This window comes from Lytechinus variegatus, chromosome 9 (assembly GCF_018143015.1).
Source record: "Lytechinus variegatus isolate NC3 chromosome 9, Lvar_3.0, whole genome shotgun sequence".
Lineage (NCBI taxonomy): Eukaryota > Metazoa > Echinodermata > Echinoidea > Temnopleuroida > Toxopneustidae > Lytechinus > Lytechinus variegatus.
This window is the reverse complement of record NC_054748.1, coordinates 24,820,761-24,837,952: the sequence shown is the minus strand read 5'-3', so window position 1 is coordinate 24,837,952 and position 17,192 is coordinate 24,820,761. Positions and strand designations below refer to the sequence as shown.

Here is a 17,192-nt window from a genome sequence, read left to right as displayed (position 1 = left end):
ATAATGGTTCAATAGAAACCAGCACCAGAGCTGATAAGTGAATGGAATATGAAACTTATAAAAAAATACCTAAGTTTCAAAAGCTCTAACCAATATAACATTTATGAGAAACGAAGGTGACCATTTCATTTACAACCACTATGGGTGCTTTACACTGCCAAATTTCTTGTTATACCATGCTTTATGAAACCAGCCTCACTAAACTGATTCATACATGTAACCCTCCTACCATTTATCCTATTAGATATCCCATATTTTATTTTAAGTTAACCAAACTCACAATGATCGATTCTGTGATTTTAATGACCGTTTTGATTTCTTTAAAAAAAATCAAACTTCTATTCGTACATTTTACTATCAAAGACCCTTCTTCTAACAGATAAAAAAGTAATCTAAACGATTTTACAATTTGATATATCCTTTGTTCTAAGATAGGAAAACAATAAAAGATAATATTATTTGATATTCAAATACAGTTGTGGAAGGTTTCACAGTGAGTTACAAACATGATATTTAACATGCGTTCTCATTGGTTAACATGCGATAGTGTGCACATGATCTGTCCAATGGGGTGCTGCGTTAGATATTGTGCCATTTGAATCACATATAAACCTTTGTGTAACACAGCCCAGGTCCGATGGGGGAAAAAGGGAAAGGTATAAATAAATAGAAATGTAAACCGATAGTAATATAAGCAGTACTTTTCCAACAGTACAAATCATATTGAGAAATAAAGACAAATTACATGTATCTCCGAAACTGCATCGACTTCGTACTGAACAAATAATATCAATAACAAACAAAATTACTAAGTATGATACCTATCCAGATGGTTTAGAATACACAATTGAAAAATAAAGAAATATTTACATTGTATAGTGTACATTTCAAATATCAAATACCAGGGGGCCGTTTCATAAAACTGTTCGTATGTTAAGAGCGACTTTAAGAACGACTGGTGATCCTTTCTTAGGCGCTAAACCATCGCCAATGAATATACCATATACCATAAGAAAGGATCACCAGTCATTCTTAAAATCGCTCTTATCTTACGAACAGCTTTATGAAACACACCCCTGGATTAGAAATTAACAACATTGGTTAATTGAACCTATTCAATTATGTTAGGTATGGTTTACTGTATGATAAAGCAGTCATGTGACTTGACATGTGACAGATCAGGTGACCAAAGGTTACTGTCAGGTGATGTAAATAGGTATGACCTTGTATTACCTTCATATTGTTACTGAAGACCAGGTGAGCGTTTCGTCAATATTTGTCGTCTGATAATCTGACCACTTGAGTGTGATTCACTGAGAAGCAAAGGCGTCTGACTGTTGCCATGGTAATAGTTGGGTAAAACGAATAAAACGGACATTGTCCAACAAAAAATCCATCAAGTACTTTAACGCAACACTGTACAGATCACCAGTCTTGAATTAAGTTGCAACTTATGAACAGTTTTTTTAGCCCTGCCCTGCACATATTTAAGAAGATGAGTTGGACTACTTGTACTCTTTTTTTTTCCGCATGAAATATCACCCCAGGGGGGGGTTGAAAGTAAAGCAATATGCTTGATATATTACAGAAGGGGTTATGTAATATAAAGTGATATGATTTACACATTACTGGGCGGGGTGGGGGGTGGGGTGGGAGTTATGTTACATCAAGTTAGACTACCCCCCCCCCCCTTGAAACCTTTCCCCAGCTCCTGGTTTACAAATGAACGGCATGTGAAGAGTCAAGATATGAGCATGAAAAACTTTCACAAAATAATTTTACACAAAAAATCTGAATTTTCAATAAACTGGTTGCAGTTCATTAAATAGCTACATATATATATCTTGAAAGGGATGTATCAAAAACATCTATGAGAGTTTTAATTTATACAGACGAAAAACCATTATACCAGTAATATTCATTGAATGGGATTTAGATTCTTCATGTGCATGTAAGTTGAAAATTTGTATTAAAAAACACTGTGGTGCATGTCCATCAATCATTTGGCATGAAATCACATAAAGTATCATAGAAGCATCCCATTCAAGAGAATCCCCACCAGAGGGAATCTTACACCTTAGTTAACACCTAACACCATAGTAAACACCTAACACTGGATAGCATGTATAGAAAGGTCTTGCGAATGTAGACAATGCATGGGTGAACTCTCATATCTCCTCCACGTAGTTTGCAGGATACAAGCCTTCGATGCCGTCGTGTTTCCCACGACACCAGCCCTGCTCGTCCTCCTCCGTCAGCTTCAATAACTCATCACCTGAAACGTGAGTGAGAGAGAGAGGCGGGATGAGAAATGGTGAAAGATGGCAATGTTGAGTTATGATGGCATTTCAATAAACACCCCCAACATGGTCATAAATGTTTTTTTTTTTATGTTACTCTGCATGCCATTAAACCTTATTCATGTGACCTGAAACTGCTGCAAGACGATCAGTGATTCTTGTATTAAAGGTGTTGATTACTAGATTCTAATTATTTCCAAACCCAGACCTACCAACCTTACATGCAGATTTCCTATTGGAGCAACTGTTGCTGGTGCCAATGTCATAGAACCTGTAATATAACCCATCATACCTTGCTTAAATGAAAGCTCGTCATCCTCTACTTTGTTGTAGTCGTAGAGCGCCCTCACTCTAACGCCCCCGTTGGGTATCTCACTGGGCGGGGAATATTCGTCGTCATCGTCGTCATCGAACGGTGTGCTCGTCACTTCCTGGTTACTGCTGAGAAAGAGAACAACAAATAAATAAGAAATAAAACACCAAAAATAATAAATAATATTTGTATAGTGCTCATAAATCACAAAACATGTCTCTAATTGCTTGAATATGGATATCATTATCGATGGCTGATAAGTTAGAAAAGAGAAAGAGCAAAACAAAATAATAAAAAAAAAAGGCCCCCAAAAGTTTCAAATCATATTTTTTTTAAAGAAAGAAAGAAAAAAAATTGTGCTTGGGTTTGATCAGCTGGGGAATATGAATATCATTAATATTAAAGACTGAAAAGTGAAAAGGAAAAAATATATGAATAAACAATTAGAAATTTAAATAGATTCAAATGATGTTTTGTTTTTTAAAGAAATAAAAAAAATGTGTTTGGATTTGATTAGCTGGGAATATGGATATCATTATCAGAGTGACTAATAACTAAGGTAAACCATAATTAAAGGACAAGTCCACCCCAACAAAAACTTGATTTGAATAAAAAGAGAAAAATTCAACAAGCATAACACTGAAAATTTCATCAAAATCGGATGTAAAATAAGAAAGTTATGGCATTTTAAAGTTTCGCTTATTTTCAACAAAATAGTTATATGAACGAGCCAGTTACATCCAAATGAGAGAGTTGATGACATCACTCACTCACTATTTCTTTTGTATTTTATTATATGAAATATTTTGATTTTCTCATCATTGTCATGTAAAATGAAGTTTCATTCCTACCTGAACACGTGGAATTCCATTATTTTAACATTTTGTGCTTCAGGCAAGGAGGTCCTAATCGTCAAATTCGTAAAAATTGAAATATTGTATAATTCAAACAATAAAAAACAAAAGAAATAGTGAGTGAGTGACATCATCAGCACTGGCTCGTTCATATAACTATTTTGTTGAAAATAAGCGAAACTTTGAAATGTCATAACTTTCTTATTTTACATCCGTTTTTGATGAAATTTTCAGCATTGTGCTTGTCTGATTTTTCTCTATTGATTCAAATCAACATTTTTCTGAGGTGGACTTGACCTTTAATGAGGAATAGAAAAAAATCATAGGAGGGGGTGCATGAATTTTATGGTGATAGCCAACCCCTGTTGAGCCATTGTGATATATTTTTGTGTCAAGTAAACATTGGACAGACAAAATGAAAAAATAAAAAGTTGCCAACATGATCTATTTTAATACTTCTGATCCTTGTTCTATTTTATTTTTTTCTAGGGGGGGTGTCAGAAAATGTTAACCTTTTTTGAAGAGGTTTGCCAGTTTAGCCTGTGATTACAATTATAATAATTCATCAGTTTGTAAGACTACAGTGAGTGATTTGCCATTTTTATTTTTCTAAAGAAGATTTTACGACATAACCGCACAAAAAATGAGTGACTGTACGTACATGCATGTATATGTCGATCTTCATTTAAAAAAAAAATCAAGATGCAAATAGATATACCCACAATTTCAAGAGGGAATAGCTATTTATACATGTAGTTGATACAATTTCTTGAAAGATTCACGATTAATACTCAATACACTCAAAACCATACAGTATTGTAAATATACATGTAGTGCATTGCCATACATGTATTAACTCATCTTCCTTCAGCTGTTTCTACTATTAAAATGTCCAAAACTGACTTTATAAGATATGAGTAATTATGACATGAATATTTCAAAATGATTCTCGTTAAAACGCTTTTCTTTTTTGAATTAGGTATTTTAAGTAAAAATTTTATGGTATATAGGTTTAATAGTAGCATTATGCTGGCATTAGTTACTGTGCACTGCATTTATGCTTCCGTCATACCAATAAAACCAACTAGACACCGATCAATGCTATTACGTTATTTCCAATGAAATTTTATCGGCCACTTTGGAGTCGGTTTCTATGGTGTGACGGTAGCATGTTATAGGTAATTCATGTAGATACACTCTGCGTATTAGCTAGGAGCATCGATTATGAGCTATATTAAAGCACTGAGTGTTAGTTATTGTTAGTTGAGTTAGTATAAATCATAATAACAAGCTGGTCTGGATGCACAGACACTGATTGGCATTTTACAAACAACTTGGTCTGGAGACAACTTTAGCACAAATACAACTTGTTACAACTTCTAATTAGAGAAGCAACACTACACAAGTCCCAGTCACAGCCCTTAGGCTGCAAATTCAGGCCACTTTCCCTTACAAATCAAAAGGAACTGTGTATATATTACAAAATAATATGAACATGCTGTACATATAAACAACATGCTTCACGTGTGTGTCTATTGTTCATCAAATTCCAACACTCGAATGCTTGCATCATAGTGCTATCACGTATCATTACATATTACCATGGCAACGGCATGTAGCATCTATTCACCATATGCTCATGGTGCATGGCCATACACATTACCATCATCATCATGCCAAGGCTGTGTTCATATGAATATTAAATTCAGAAACAAATAGGTATCATGATTTCATAAAATTTTAGAACACTGTTCCTGCATGAGAGAGCATTCATACTGCTGCTAAATCAATGTATGGAGATTTTCAAATCAGAAGATCCCCTGATGTCAACCTGGGGGGCGTTTTCACAAAGATGTCAGTATGATTTTAGAGTCACACTTAAATTCATAGTTACATGCATTATGAAAGGCATGACTGCATTGGTCAGATCGTGCCAAAAGGACAGGTGCTACTGAGTATTCATCAATAAAATTGGTAATTAAGTGCGACTCTAAGTCATACTTCATAAATCCTTGTGAAACACCTCCTTGGGCCATGTTTCATTAAGGTTAGCGATTGATCATGAGTCCAATTTCTATGATTGATTGCAATGATTGTGTATGATCAATTGTAAAAAATCAGCCCTGCAATCGATTGCTAAGCTTTATATTATGCATGGGGCAGAGAAATTTGAGGTTAAAAATATGATTGTGTACTATAAAGGGTCACATTTTGGCACTGTATTATGTCAGGTGCCCTCACAAAGGCAGTTTACTAAAAAGTAAATAAAACAGCACATTGTCAGGAACAACTTGCAAAAAATAATTAAAGAGGCTCTCTTCATTCTCATTTAAGAGCAAAATTCTGTAATTCTGTGAACAAAAAATAACACAAAAATGCAAATTATTAGTAATCTCTTAAATACATGTGTTAGGCAATTTGAATTTGATATTAAAATTTCAAATTCATCTTGCTCTACTATGCATGAACTCTTTTTGTGTAATATTAGCTATCAAAATATAAAAGAAAAATAAAACTTAATGATGGTTTAAATTAAATTTTAAATTATTTGCCAAAGTTGAAAAAAACATCTGAAAATCCCAGTTTATATTGGTGCTAGAAAGTCTTTAGTGAACCCCACCACAAGATGCACTCCTTCATGCCGAGTGTTGGATGTAGACAACAACACTACAATGTTTGGTGAGCCAACTCAGCCAAGAGAAACAAATTTTACTAAATGAAATATCTTCTCGGCTGACTTCACAATATCTGTAACATGGCAGAACTTGAACACTTTCAAATATGTACATTTTCTGCTAGGGATTCACTAACTTTTTAGCACCAGTGTATGTTAATGTTTTTTTTTCTGGGATGCACTGTATATTACATAAAATCTGATCATGTTAATTCATGAATGGCACCAATATGGAATATGATGTTCTATAAAATAAGACTGGTCAAAATGGCCAAAATATTAGCTAAACTTTTAACTAGAACTCTGGCCATTACAGACCCCTTTTCCTATTTATTAGTTGTCAAAACATTCCATGGTTTTAAATAGTCCTTTGAACCATGCACGAAAGCCTAAAAAGTCAACAAAAAGTGAAATTATGAAGGTTTATTTTCAAATAAAATATATGGCCTATATGAATATCATGCCAAGTTATGATTGTAAAATAAGGGAAAATATTAATTATACGAAAGCTCACAGTGACTCCGCAAAGGGGTTTTTGTTATCAAGTTCAAAGTCATCCGCTGGCATCCTGTCATGTAATATACAAAAAACAATCACATAAAAGCAAAACATATGAAAAACTGAATGAATGTTGTGAAATTGATTAATAGCCCCCCCCCCCTCATCTTTCAAATTCAATTTAAATGTCTACGCACATTTTATTTAATACACTGTACATCCTCAGGTAATGAATTAATAAAAAAATAAAAATAAATAAATGCAAACAATACAAGGCCAATACTTTTGATGCCCGATATGTTAGCTTCAATGCCCTTCACATATATTGCCAATTCGTCTTTAAAATGCCAATTCGTCCAATTGCCAACTCGTCTACTGTCATTTGGTCTACCATCGGTTCATCCACTCACCACATGGTCTACTTTCATTTAGTCGAATGCCATTCTGTCTAATAACCAGTTGGGCCAATAGCAATTTAGTCCATATTATATTTGGTCTAAAGTCTTAATCATGCAAAATGAATGTAAATGAAATGGATATTAGACCGACTGGTTATGAGACGAAATGGTCAGACGAAATGGTGATTAGAATCATTCGACAAAGTGATGATTGGGCCAAATGGTTGGTAGTGAGTGGACAAGTTGGCAGTAGATGAATTGGCGGTTTACCTTCACATTTGCCTTTATGCCCTTTTCAACCACCCCCCCCCCCTCTCCCCAATTCATGCTGTAATATGAAAGTGTGCAATCACGCATGTCTTTTTTTCTCAATAAAACCCTGTTCCAGCATAGAAAAGGCAATGGGGAACGTGGGTGAAGCCGCTGTGAAAAACGCTGAGTGACATTCCTATTTTGCAGTGTAAAAAGTAGAACAGACTTTTGATAGGGTGGCTATAAAGGTGCAATCAAACAAATTCCTAAGGCTTGCATCACAAATATGTATCAAAAATACAAACGTGAACATAGAACATGGTCACTTTTGGATAGCATTCAATCTGTTTTCCCCTCCTTTAAAGCCCACCCACCGCAAATCCCAGATCGGTTGAGTTTGACCTCTGGAAGTAAAGGTCAAGAGAGCTGGAGTAAATGCAATTGCATGTCCCATCCAGAAGAAACGCCGTGATGTAGCGGTTCTGACTCTCGCCTTGTAATCAGAGGGTCGTGTGTTCAATCCCACCATGGTCTAGCGTCCTTTGGCAAGGCGTCAAATCCACAATTTGCCACTCTCCACCCAGGTGTTAAATGGGTACCCGGTAGGATGCGAAAGCCTACATGTAATATGCCTAGCAACAGAGTCTTGGAACTCTTGTTGGAATGCTCCCCAGGGAGTGGAGAAGGTGCATACATCGTATGCGGGCATGCAAAGATCCGATGACCGGGGTAATAATAATCTGTAAACTGCTCAGAGATGTCTTTCTGATGTGTTAAGCGCTATATAAATGCGGAATATTATTACTATTATTAAGGAGGCTTGTTGCAGAATCACGTTCGACATCTCTGTTGCATTCAATGAACTTTAATTCCCATATTCTCTATTTAAAGAGGTTCCAATTGTACCATTGTACAAAACCATGGAACATCCATGTACAGATCTTGTGTACATGCAAAATTATGCTGTTTCATCCCACACACTATTAAAAAGTCTAAAATAATTTTTTTTTTTTTTTTTTAAAAGGGCACTTGAATGACCTGTAATAATATGAGAAATCTGTATAGTCCATGGTTTTGTAGATAAAATTAAAGGGGAATGAAACCTTTGGAACAAATAGACTTGTGTAGAAACAGAAAAATCAAAGAATATTAAAGAATAAAGAAAGTTTGAGAAAAATCGGACAAATAATGAGAAAGTTATGAGCATTTGAATATTGCAATCACTAATGCTATGGAGATCCTCCCATTGGCAATGCGACAAGGATGTGTGATGTCACTGATGAACAACTGTCCCTTTGGTGGACTATAAAATACATATGTACCCTCAAAATGTCTCTTTTTGCTTTTTCTAATGATGATACAAACTCTTTATCCATGATGTATTCTTAAAATATATGTAATACATGCCCTCATGTAGAAAGAACACATGATCTATGGATAGATGTGATAAAAGAGGCAATTCTAGTGAAATATATACTAAAGTAATGGGGAGAGTTGTTCACAAGTGACATCACACATCTTTGTCGCATTGCCAATTTGCTATCTCCATAGCATTAGTGATCGCAATATTCAAATGCTCATAACTTTCTCATTATTTGTCCGATTTTTCTCTAACTTTTGTTGATCTGTTTCTTTGATTTATCTGTTTTCACACGAGCTATCTTGTTCCAATGATTTCATTCTCCTTTAAAACTTTTATTTAGCAATAGGGCCTTAGTTACAATGTTGCTGTTCTACAGAACTACCATTCAAAATACATACTTTTCAGGGTTTCATGTTTGCATTTTGAAAGACATATCTTTAGGACCGATCTATGGCTCTGCTTTTATTCATATTATGATGAAATTTTATTGTAAATTTTAACTGCCGAATTTAAAAAAATTGAATAAATAAATAAAATAAATAATTTTTTAAACTTGAATGTAATTAAATGTTAATCATCATTATCATCACTTTTTCATTATTTTATGAATATCACGTTATTATAATTACTATTAATTAATGAGAACAATGATGATGATAACAATAATATGAATTATATTTTCATAATAAACAATAGTAGAAGTAATTAGTAGGAGTCATATAAATACAAAGCATTTAAATATTGCTGTCTATCTTAAAGTTATCAATTGTGAGGTGCAATTTTCATTAAAAATTTACGTATTCCAGAATGATCACCTTTTTCTTCCATGTTAAACCAGAAAAAAGGACTTTTATCCTTTCTTTTAGGGTTAGTCAAATTCACAGCAATTGATACAATACATTTCATATTAAAAAAAATGTTAATATTCAAATGCACTGTTAATTCATATTGATATGCTAAGAAGTAGTCCATTATTAGTCTAAAAGAACGGCAAAAACATTGATCACATCAAATATTTACATGTTTAATTCACAGGCTTTTATAAAGCATTAAAGCACACATTAATATCTACAGTACAGGCTACAAACAATACACACAATTATAGTGCTTGTAGAATGTACATTGTAAGTTGTGGATAATATGCAACTAAACTACTGGTAATAGCACTACCAGTACATGTCGGAAACATCAATCTGTTAATTTATAAAATATTAATCTACATTAATCAGCACTTCCATCCTAAATATAATATAGAAAACATTGATATGACCTGGGGGGAGTTTCACAAAGATTTAGTCGCACTTAAATGCCTAGTTGCATGCGTTTTAAAGGGCATGACAGCATTGGTCAGATCATGCGAAGAGAGCGCGCACTACTGCGTCAATTAGATTGCGCGTTGCATTTCGGATACCCGTCAGCATTTAAGTGCAATTGAAGTCATACTTAAATGCCGACGCGTACATGACAAGTTCTGACCAATGCGGTCAAGCCTTTCATACCTTACGCAACTCGGTATTTAAGTGCGACTCTAAGTCATACTTAAATCTTTGTGAAACACCCCCCTGGAATGATGTTAGTAGGCACACATGGTTCTAGCAATAGCAGATAAAGTTGGTTGGACAGACACTCGCTTGCCCGGTTTATCATCATGAATTTTGTGACTGGGAATATTAATTACAAATCTGCCGACTTCGTTAATAGATATTTTGTGACTTTTGACAATCAACTGGCAACTTCTCTGAAATTTTGGCAGTTTTCATTCTCATTAATGCACCAAATTTATAGCAAAAAACTTTCAGGTTGTTTGCGACAATGACACTGTCCCATTTGATAGCAACCAGTGGTCACAAAATTCATGATGAATGATGATACAAATCATATCTGTAAAATTAAGAATGTAAAATATACAAGGACAAGAGTTTTAAAGGAAGAAAGAAAGAGGCCTGCATCATAATTTGCATCAATGCAAGGAGGGTTACAAAACAAAAATAAAGGCTGGTAATCTGCCCAACTTCAGGTTTTCTGAGGAACTCGAGTTATAGGGGGAGTTAAAAAGAAGAGTAAAGTTTACTAATGGTGGGTTTTCATAGTGCATACATACAAGAATGTCCCAAATGCGCATCATCAAACATGGGTTTACATCAGCACTTTCGATTATGGGAAGCCAAAATAAACTTTATCACTTTTTACATATTCCTTTTGTAATCATTCAATCATTCAAACAAATTTCAATTGTTTGAGACATGCCAAAGGTAACAGATTGAAATGTGCAAGAAAAAACGTCATTCCCAGATTTCTTCTTCATGAATAGATGATTATCTCAATGACTTACATCACCATCTCTGAAAAGACGAAGCCTTATATATAGATGTCACATTTTGGTAAATCATAGCTTATTTCAGGGGTGTGAGTGGTCACAAATAAAAAAAATCTGAAAAAAGCTGAGGAGTGGTGAAAAAGTCTGAAATACTAGAACGAGCTCCCATTCTTTTTGTACAGAGGAAAGCCAAAAAAAGCTGATATTAAGCTGAAAATCAAAACAACAAAATCTGAAATTAGATAAAAATCTGAACTCTGAACACCCCTGTTATTTAGACAATGGTTTAACTTCAACCAAAATGTGAAATATGGGATGCACATGTATGTTTGCATGCCCCTTGAAAACCCACTTTAATCAATCAAAACAAATAGTTCTGGATTACATTTTGGTTAAGGAGAAGGGAAGAGACAACGCAAGTAGGAAAGCAATTGCTAGAGGAGCGAGCGCAAGTCATACTACCCTAGCCAGCGCAAAGGATTGCAAGGAAAGGGCATTTTAAGGGAATCCAACAATGACCATGGAACAATTCATGTAAATGGAGAAAAATCAGAGAATTGTAAGAGCTTGAACCAAATTAGATATTAAAGAAAGTTATTGCCCTATGAGAATTCAATAAAAATCATCCCGGTGTGCGAAAATGTCTGAAATATTTGAAAAGCAGGAAAAAAGTTCATCCCTAACAGGATGCGCAATTAATGCATTTTCTACATGATGGACAAGTAATTTTTCAAATTTTACAGAGTACTGTACATCTGCAACCTTCCAACCCTGGAACCGTGCCTGCACTTTACATGTAGGTAGTTGTACTACATACATCTTTTTACAACTTTTGAAAATTCATGACTTTCTCTAAATATTGTTCACCTGATTTTGTTCAAACTTTCACCGATCTTCTCTGATTATTTTTTTCTGTTAAAAAACTTTTCCATATCAGTTGGATTCCCTTTTGGGTAGAGCATGGAGTTACTCTTTGGTAATAACTCCTTGTATGGAGGGGAAGAAGGGCATAGGAGCTGTGTTTCCTTCGAAGGGCAAGTAGAACTTACCCAAAATCGTAATCGGAATGTTGATAGTAGCCAGGATAAGACTGTGAGCTGATATGGTACAATCATACAATCACACAGACAATCACACAAACAAACAATCAGACAAAGGTACAAATACCGGTAGATACATGTACAAAACGAAAGTACAAAGTGAAAATGGAGATGTTGAGATTGTTGGAAAGAAATGAGATAAGAGAGTAATGAAGAAGAAGTATGGGACAATAGGAGGAGCCAGGGGAGAGGGGGGAGATGGGGTGAAAGGAATGAAATAGGAGAGGGGGGGTAAAGGAATGGGAGGGAGGGTAACAAAGAATAATAAGGAATTGAAAGGAAAGATGAAGGATGTGAAAGAGGAAGGAAATGAAAAGAAAGAAAAGAGAATATATTGCAGGTGCAGAGAAAAGAGAGGAAAGGGAAGAACATAAAATAGCAAAAACACAGAACATCAGAACAAAAAGAACATACCATCAAAAACATACACACAAGCATTTGGGGGGAAAGGAATAAAATGATATTGTATTTGGATAAATGTGGATTAACTACATTCATTGCACCTTCATCATACATACATGTGTACCGGTACATAGTTGAGTTTCCCAGCTTTGCACCTTCATAAGATTAATACATAACTTATACAAACACAAACACATTCAGTGATTGGCTGAAAGAGACTTGATGATGTCATGTTCCCATTGTCATTCAAATCATACATCATGCATAATTCATGAGATGCAAGGTGTGCTATTCATTACTTCTACAACACTCTGAAACAAATCAGTCAAAATGACTAGTTGGTAAAGGTCAGCTGAGTGCAACTGTTATTCTAGTCATATTTGGCTATTTTCTAGTCATACTTAATGCTAGAACAGAGTTAGTTCTGACTAGAATATCATTCAGAAATGTGACTAGACAGTAGACATATCAGTTGCACCCAGCTGACTACTGATCTAGTCAATTTGACTAAGTTGTTTAAGAGTGTACATGTTCTTCTTTATGATCAGGAAACATACTGATTGGATGGTGATGTGCTACATGTATTGGTGATTTTTTAAAGAATTATTTCAATTTTTCGGTGAAATGGACTCTATCTATTTATTAAAATGAAGGAAAACGTTCATAGGTAATCAAATCTTTTTAGCAAAAGTTGACAATGAATAAAATGGTCAGGGGGGAAAGTTGTTTGAACAAGAACTCATCCATGAATGAGAACGAAAGGTGATTGACAATTGACATCTTTTTTAAATAAATGACAAAGAAAATTGAATCGCTTGAATATATTTGAAACAAATGAAAAATCAAGATGGTTGAAATAAATCAAAAGTGCTGCCTTGTTATACTTATATGCACAATTATTGCAAAAAAAAATGATGGTATATCACATTTCAGAAAGATGTAGTTTTGAGCAATCATTGCAATGAATGCAAGTTCATGAATGCAAGTTCCTTGAAGTTAAAACAATGATAAACATATCAATTGCACTTTCAAAGACATAATTGGTTTACTTGGATATGCTAAAATATAATTAGAAATTTTACAAAAACCACCAGTTATTTTTCCCAGCACTAATTTTACTTTATATATGTCAGTAATACCTTAAACAATTTAGAAATATGGCATCTGGCATATATGCTTCAAGTCTATCACATACTAGCAATACTAATAGGAGTAAACATGCTCGAATAGATAGTCGTGAAATGGCATTATTTGAACGCGCGAATCCATCATTACCGTAACAAATACAAACATAAATTTGTAAATATTATTAAAGCAAGAGCTTGATAGTACCAAGAACTGTACCCCGTTAAACGATAAGGCTGGGGGTTTTTAGGCGGCAGCGTTTATAATCATTACAAGTGATAACAAAATACCATCCACACTGACTTCCTAACATTTCACTTATAATGCACCAAATTATATATTCAAACAGAAAGTGAGACATAATTATTATTTACTTCTGAAAATTCAAAAGAAATGCCAAAGAAATACCATTTACTCCAGGGTTAATGTTATAACTATTATAAATTGGATTGGAACGGTAAGGCTGGGTTTTTTAAGGCAGTGTTTATAATCATTACAATTGATAACAAAATACCATCCACACTGCACAAATATATGTTATAGATTTCCTAACATTTCACTTTATAATGCACCAAAATATATTCATACGGAAAGAAAGTGAGACATAATTATTTTATAGTGACTTTGAAAATTCAAAAGAAATGCCAAAGAAATACCATTTACTCCAGGGTTAATGTTATAACTATTATAATTTGGATTGAAATTAAAGGAACCGGGAAAAAGAAAAGTAAAAATGCAAATATATTGAAATTCTTGATTTTGATTCAGAAGAACGCAATCAACAAATAATATATATACATGTAAGAACAAGACATGACATCAAATGCACTTTCCATTTGAAATTGCATCTGAAATTCTTTCCAAATGAAAGAGCAAAGGAATTACGACTGGTTTATTTATAAATGCTGTTCAATCAAGACCTACGCCCTACTAAATTAAAAAAAAATAGATAACCCAACCTTAACAAATCAAAGATGACAAGACTGCTTATCACCAAATAGTCCTTATAATAAATACAGTCATGAAGTGTCAAGCTACTATTCTGAAGCATCCCACCCCCCCCCCCTTTCCCCTTTCCAGAAGAAATAAAAATGAAGAAATAACAACATACAAGGAAATGAAAGTTGATGATGAAAAAGAAAAAGAAATGAAACTGCAACACAGAAAAAATTAGAAAAAGACATAAAGAGGAAAAATAAACCACAGGGTGTTGACTTTGCTCATGAGAAAAGAGGTCCATCTCCTTGAGTAATATATACACCGTACTAAAAAGGTTTCCTATTGTTTTCTTCTTCTAAATATGAAGACAACTCATGCACGCATCAATGTTTAAAAAGTCAAGTTTACTTCTATTTTTTTTAACGTTGACAAGGACTACAGAAATAAGATTAATATCATCTACATTTTTTTTCCTGCCCCTAAAAACATTTTCAATTATTTGCCACATCCCTCAAAATAATACATAAAAATTAAATTAAAGGAAGATAATTACAACAATGCTCTAAAGGAAAAAACGCATATGACTGTGATGTGAATGCTAGCAACCCTTCATTGAAAATCAGTTTTGCAAAAGAAAATCAAACATGTTCAAGGTTACTTTCGTTACAATACCAACTGTTTACAACATTGAAAACTAACTGTTTAAAAACTTTCTTGCAACCTTTTACAAATCTTTCGCAACCTTTAACGAACCCTGGTGAAATCTCAACTTCACTAAGTTTGCAAGCAATCGCCGCTCAGTGAAACACGCCCTTTTCAAGTAAAGACATTTCAACAAAAGAATCTCAATCAAATAAACACAAAAAACCTAATCAAAACCTACCATAGTGAAGCCAGGATGGTTCTTATTATCTGTTGTTGTAAAGACTGGCAATCTATTTCCACTGTCATTTTCTCATCAATGCAGCAATATTTTACATCCAAGAATTCAAAATCGTGCATACAGAGGCAGCGAAATGAAAAATAATGAATTAAACATGCTCACCAATAACAGCAAAAATGAATTCAACCAAGACGTGCAATGAAGCAAATGATCTTCAAATAAATGCAGGCTTAAGGAAAGGTTTGTAAATTATAAGGAATCATAATTATTGAAATGTCGTCATTCACAGACCACATACGTGTATACCTCGTTCTCACTCCGTTGCAGAACGGATCCGAACCGAACTGAAACAGCTATCAAGGTGTACAGATGAATTGTGCGGGAAACAATGCTCTGAAGTGAACAAGGTTGGCTGATGTTTATTTAATTGTGATTTAGATTGATGGTTTAAAATCACCAAGGTCTTTTTTTTTTAATTACTGGTTTGAATCACTTCCAGAGGAATAAGAGGAACACGTACGCACAATTGTCAGAGTGTTATTTGTACATCATGGCAATACTTTCAAACCCACCAAAAAACATCTTTGAATCAACAAATTCTTCTTATCTGTTCTCATTCAAAATCAAGTCACTATTAAAATCAACTGCTCCCATCTAAACTAAAGATGTAACAATAACGGTACATGTGATCAGCAGTGATTATATTTTGTGTAGGCCTACATTTTAATTTTTTTCTAAAATTTGTCAGGTAATTACTGTGAAAAAAGTTTGTTGTTTTTGACCAATATGAATTGGATTGAATTGAAAAAATATTGTAACATCATATGCATCTGCAAATATTCTGTTAAAAAAAAATACAAAGTGTTTAAACATTGTCTCGTGAATTGGTTCATACTGAGAATCGGTGGAAGATAGCAACATGGGGAGCGTTTCATCAGCATTTTTGTCGGACAAGTTGTCAGATCTGACATCTTTTCTTGATTCTGATTGGCTGAGAGGCACCGTTACTATAGTAACTATCAGATAAAATTGGACTTGTCAGATAAAACGTCCGACAAGTCCTTTCCTGAAACGCCCCCCTGGTGAGAACGAGGTTAAAGCAGAATGATCATTCTTGAATATTCTACGCGTTGAAATACATGTACTTGTGTTCGTGGAGATGCAAGCTTTCGCCAAGATCAGGTCAAATTGCCCATTATGCCAAATGTGCAATCATGATCATCATGATGCTCCGTGCACAAGTCAATCTTAAGAAGAAAACAAACTTGCGAGATTCGGTCTCATGCATGCCAAGGTTTCTTTTCAAAATGCTTCATGCAAAAAACACAAAGAAATAAAAAGCTTGCTCCAAGATTCTGTGCTCTGACAATCTTCTAATAGAAAAAAAATACATTCACTAGGTTTTTTGGGGGAGGGGGGGGGGGGGGCCGAGGAGGGTGGGAGGGAGGGTAACATTATCGGTTACACTTCGTAATTCCGAAGGTTCTTTATTCCGAAGGTTCCTAATTCCGAAACACGAAAAATTGCCTATACCTCGATGTTCGTTAATCCGAAATCGTAAAAGGGTTCGTTAATCCGAACATTTGTGGCATTATTCCAAAGTTTCGATAATGCGAAAACGAAATAAGGTTTGATGTTCCGAAGGTTCGTTAATCCAAAAACGAAACAAGGTTCGTTGTTCCAAAGGTTCGTTAGTCCGAAAACGAAATAATGTTCGTTAATCAATTCGTTTTCGGACTAACGAACGTTCGGAATTACGAACCTCATTTCGTTC

At 34.4% G+C, this 17,192-nt stretch overlaps 1 protein-coding gene across 12 annotated transcripts in view; it reads right to left on the bottom strand.

The window, feature by feature from the left end:
• Positions 1-1,249: 1,249 nt before the first annotated feature.
• LOC121421511 (protein kinase C and casein kinase substrate in neurons protein 1-like) overlaps positions 1,250-17,192 on the bottom strand; it is a 56,220-nt gene continuing 40,277 nt past the window's right edge. For 4 of the 12 annotated variants that reach the window (XM_041616243.1, XM_041616254.1, XM_041616245.1 and 1 more), the window contains 2 exons: positions 2,593-2,741; positions 1,250-2,275 (listed from right to left, as the gene is read on the bottom strand). In XM_041616243.1, the coding sequence (XP_041472177.1) occupies positions 2,169-2,275; positions 2,593-2,741 (256 nt within the window). In that variant the 3' untranslated portion in view covers positions 1,250-2,168. Of the gene's footprint in view, positions 2,276-2,592; positions 2,742-6,655; positions 6,710-12,018; positions 12,067-17,192 lie in introns of all 12 variants that reach the window. The other 8 variants (XM_041616249.1, XM_041616255.1, XM_041616247.1 and 5 more) reach the window with 7 other exon arrangements.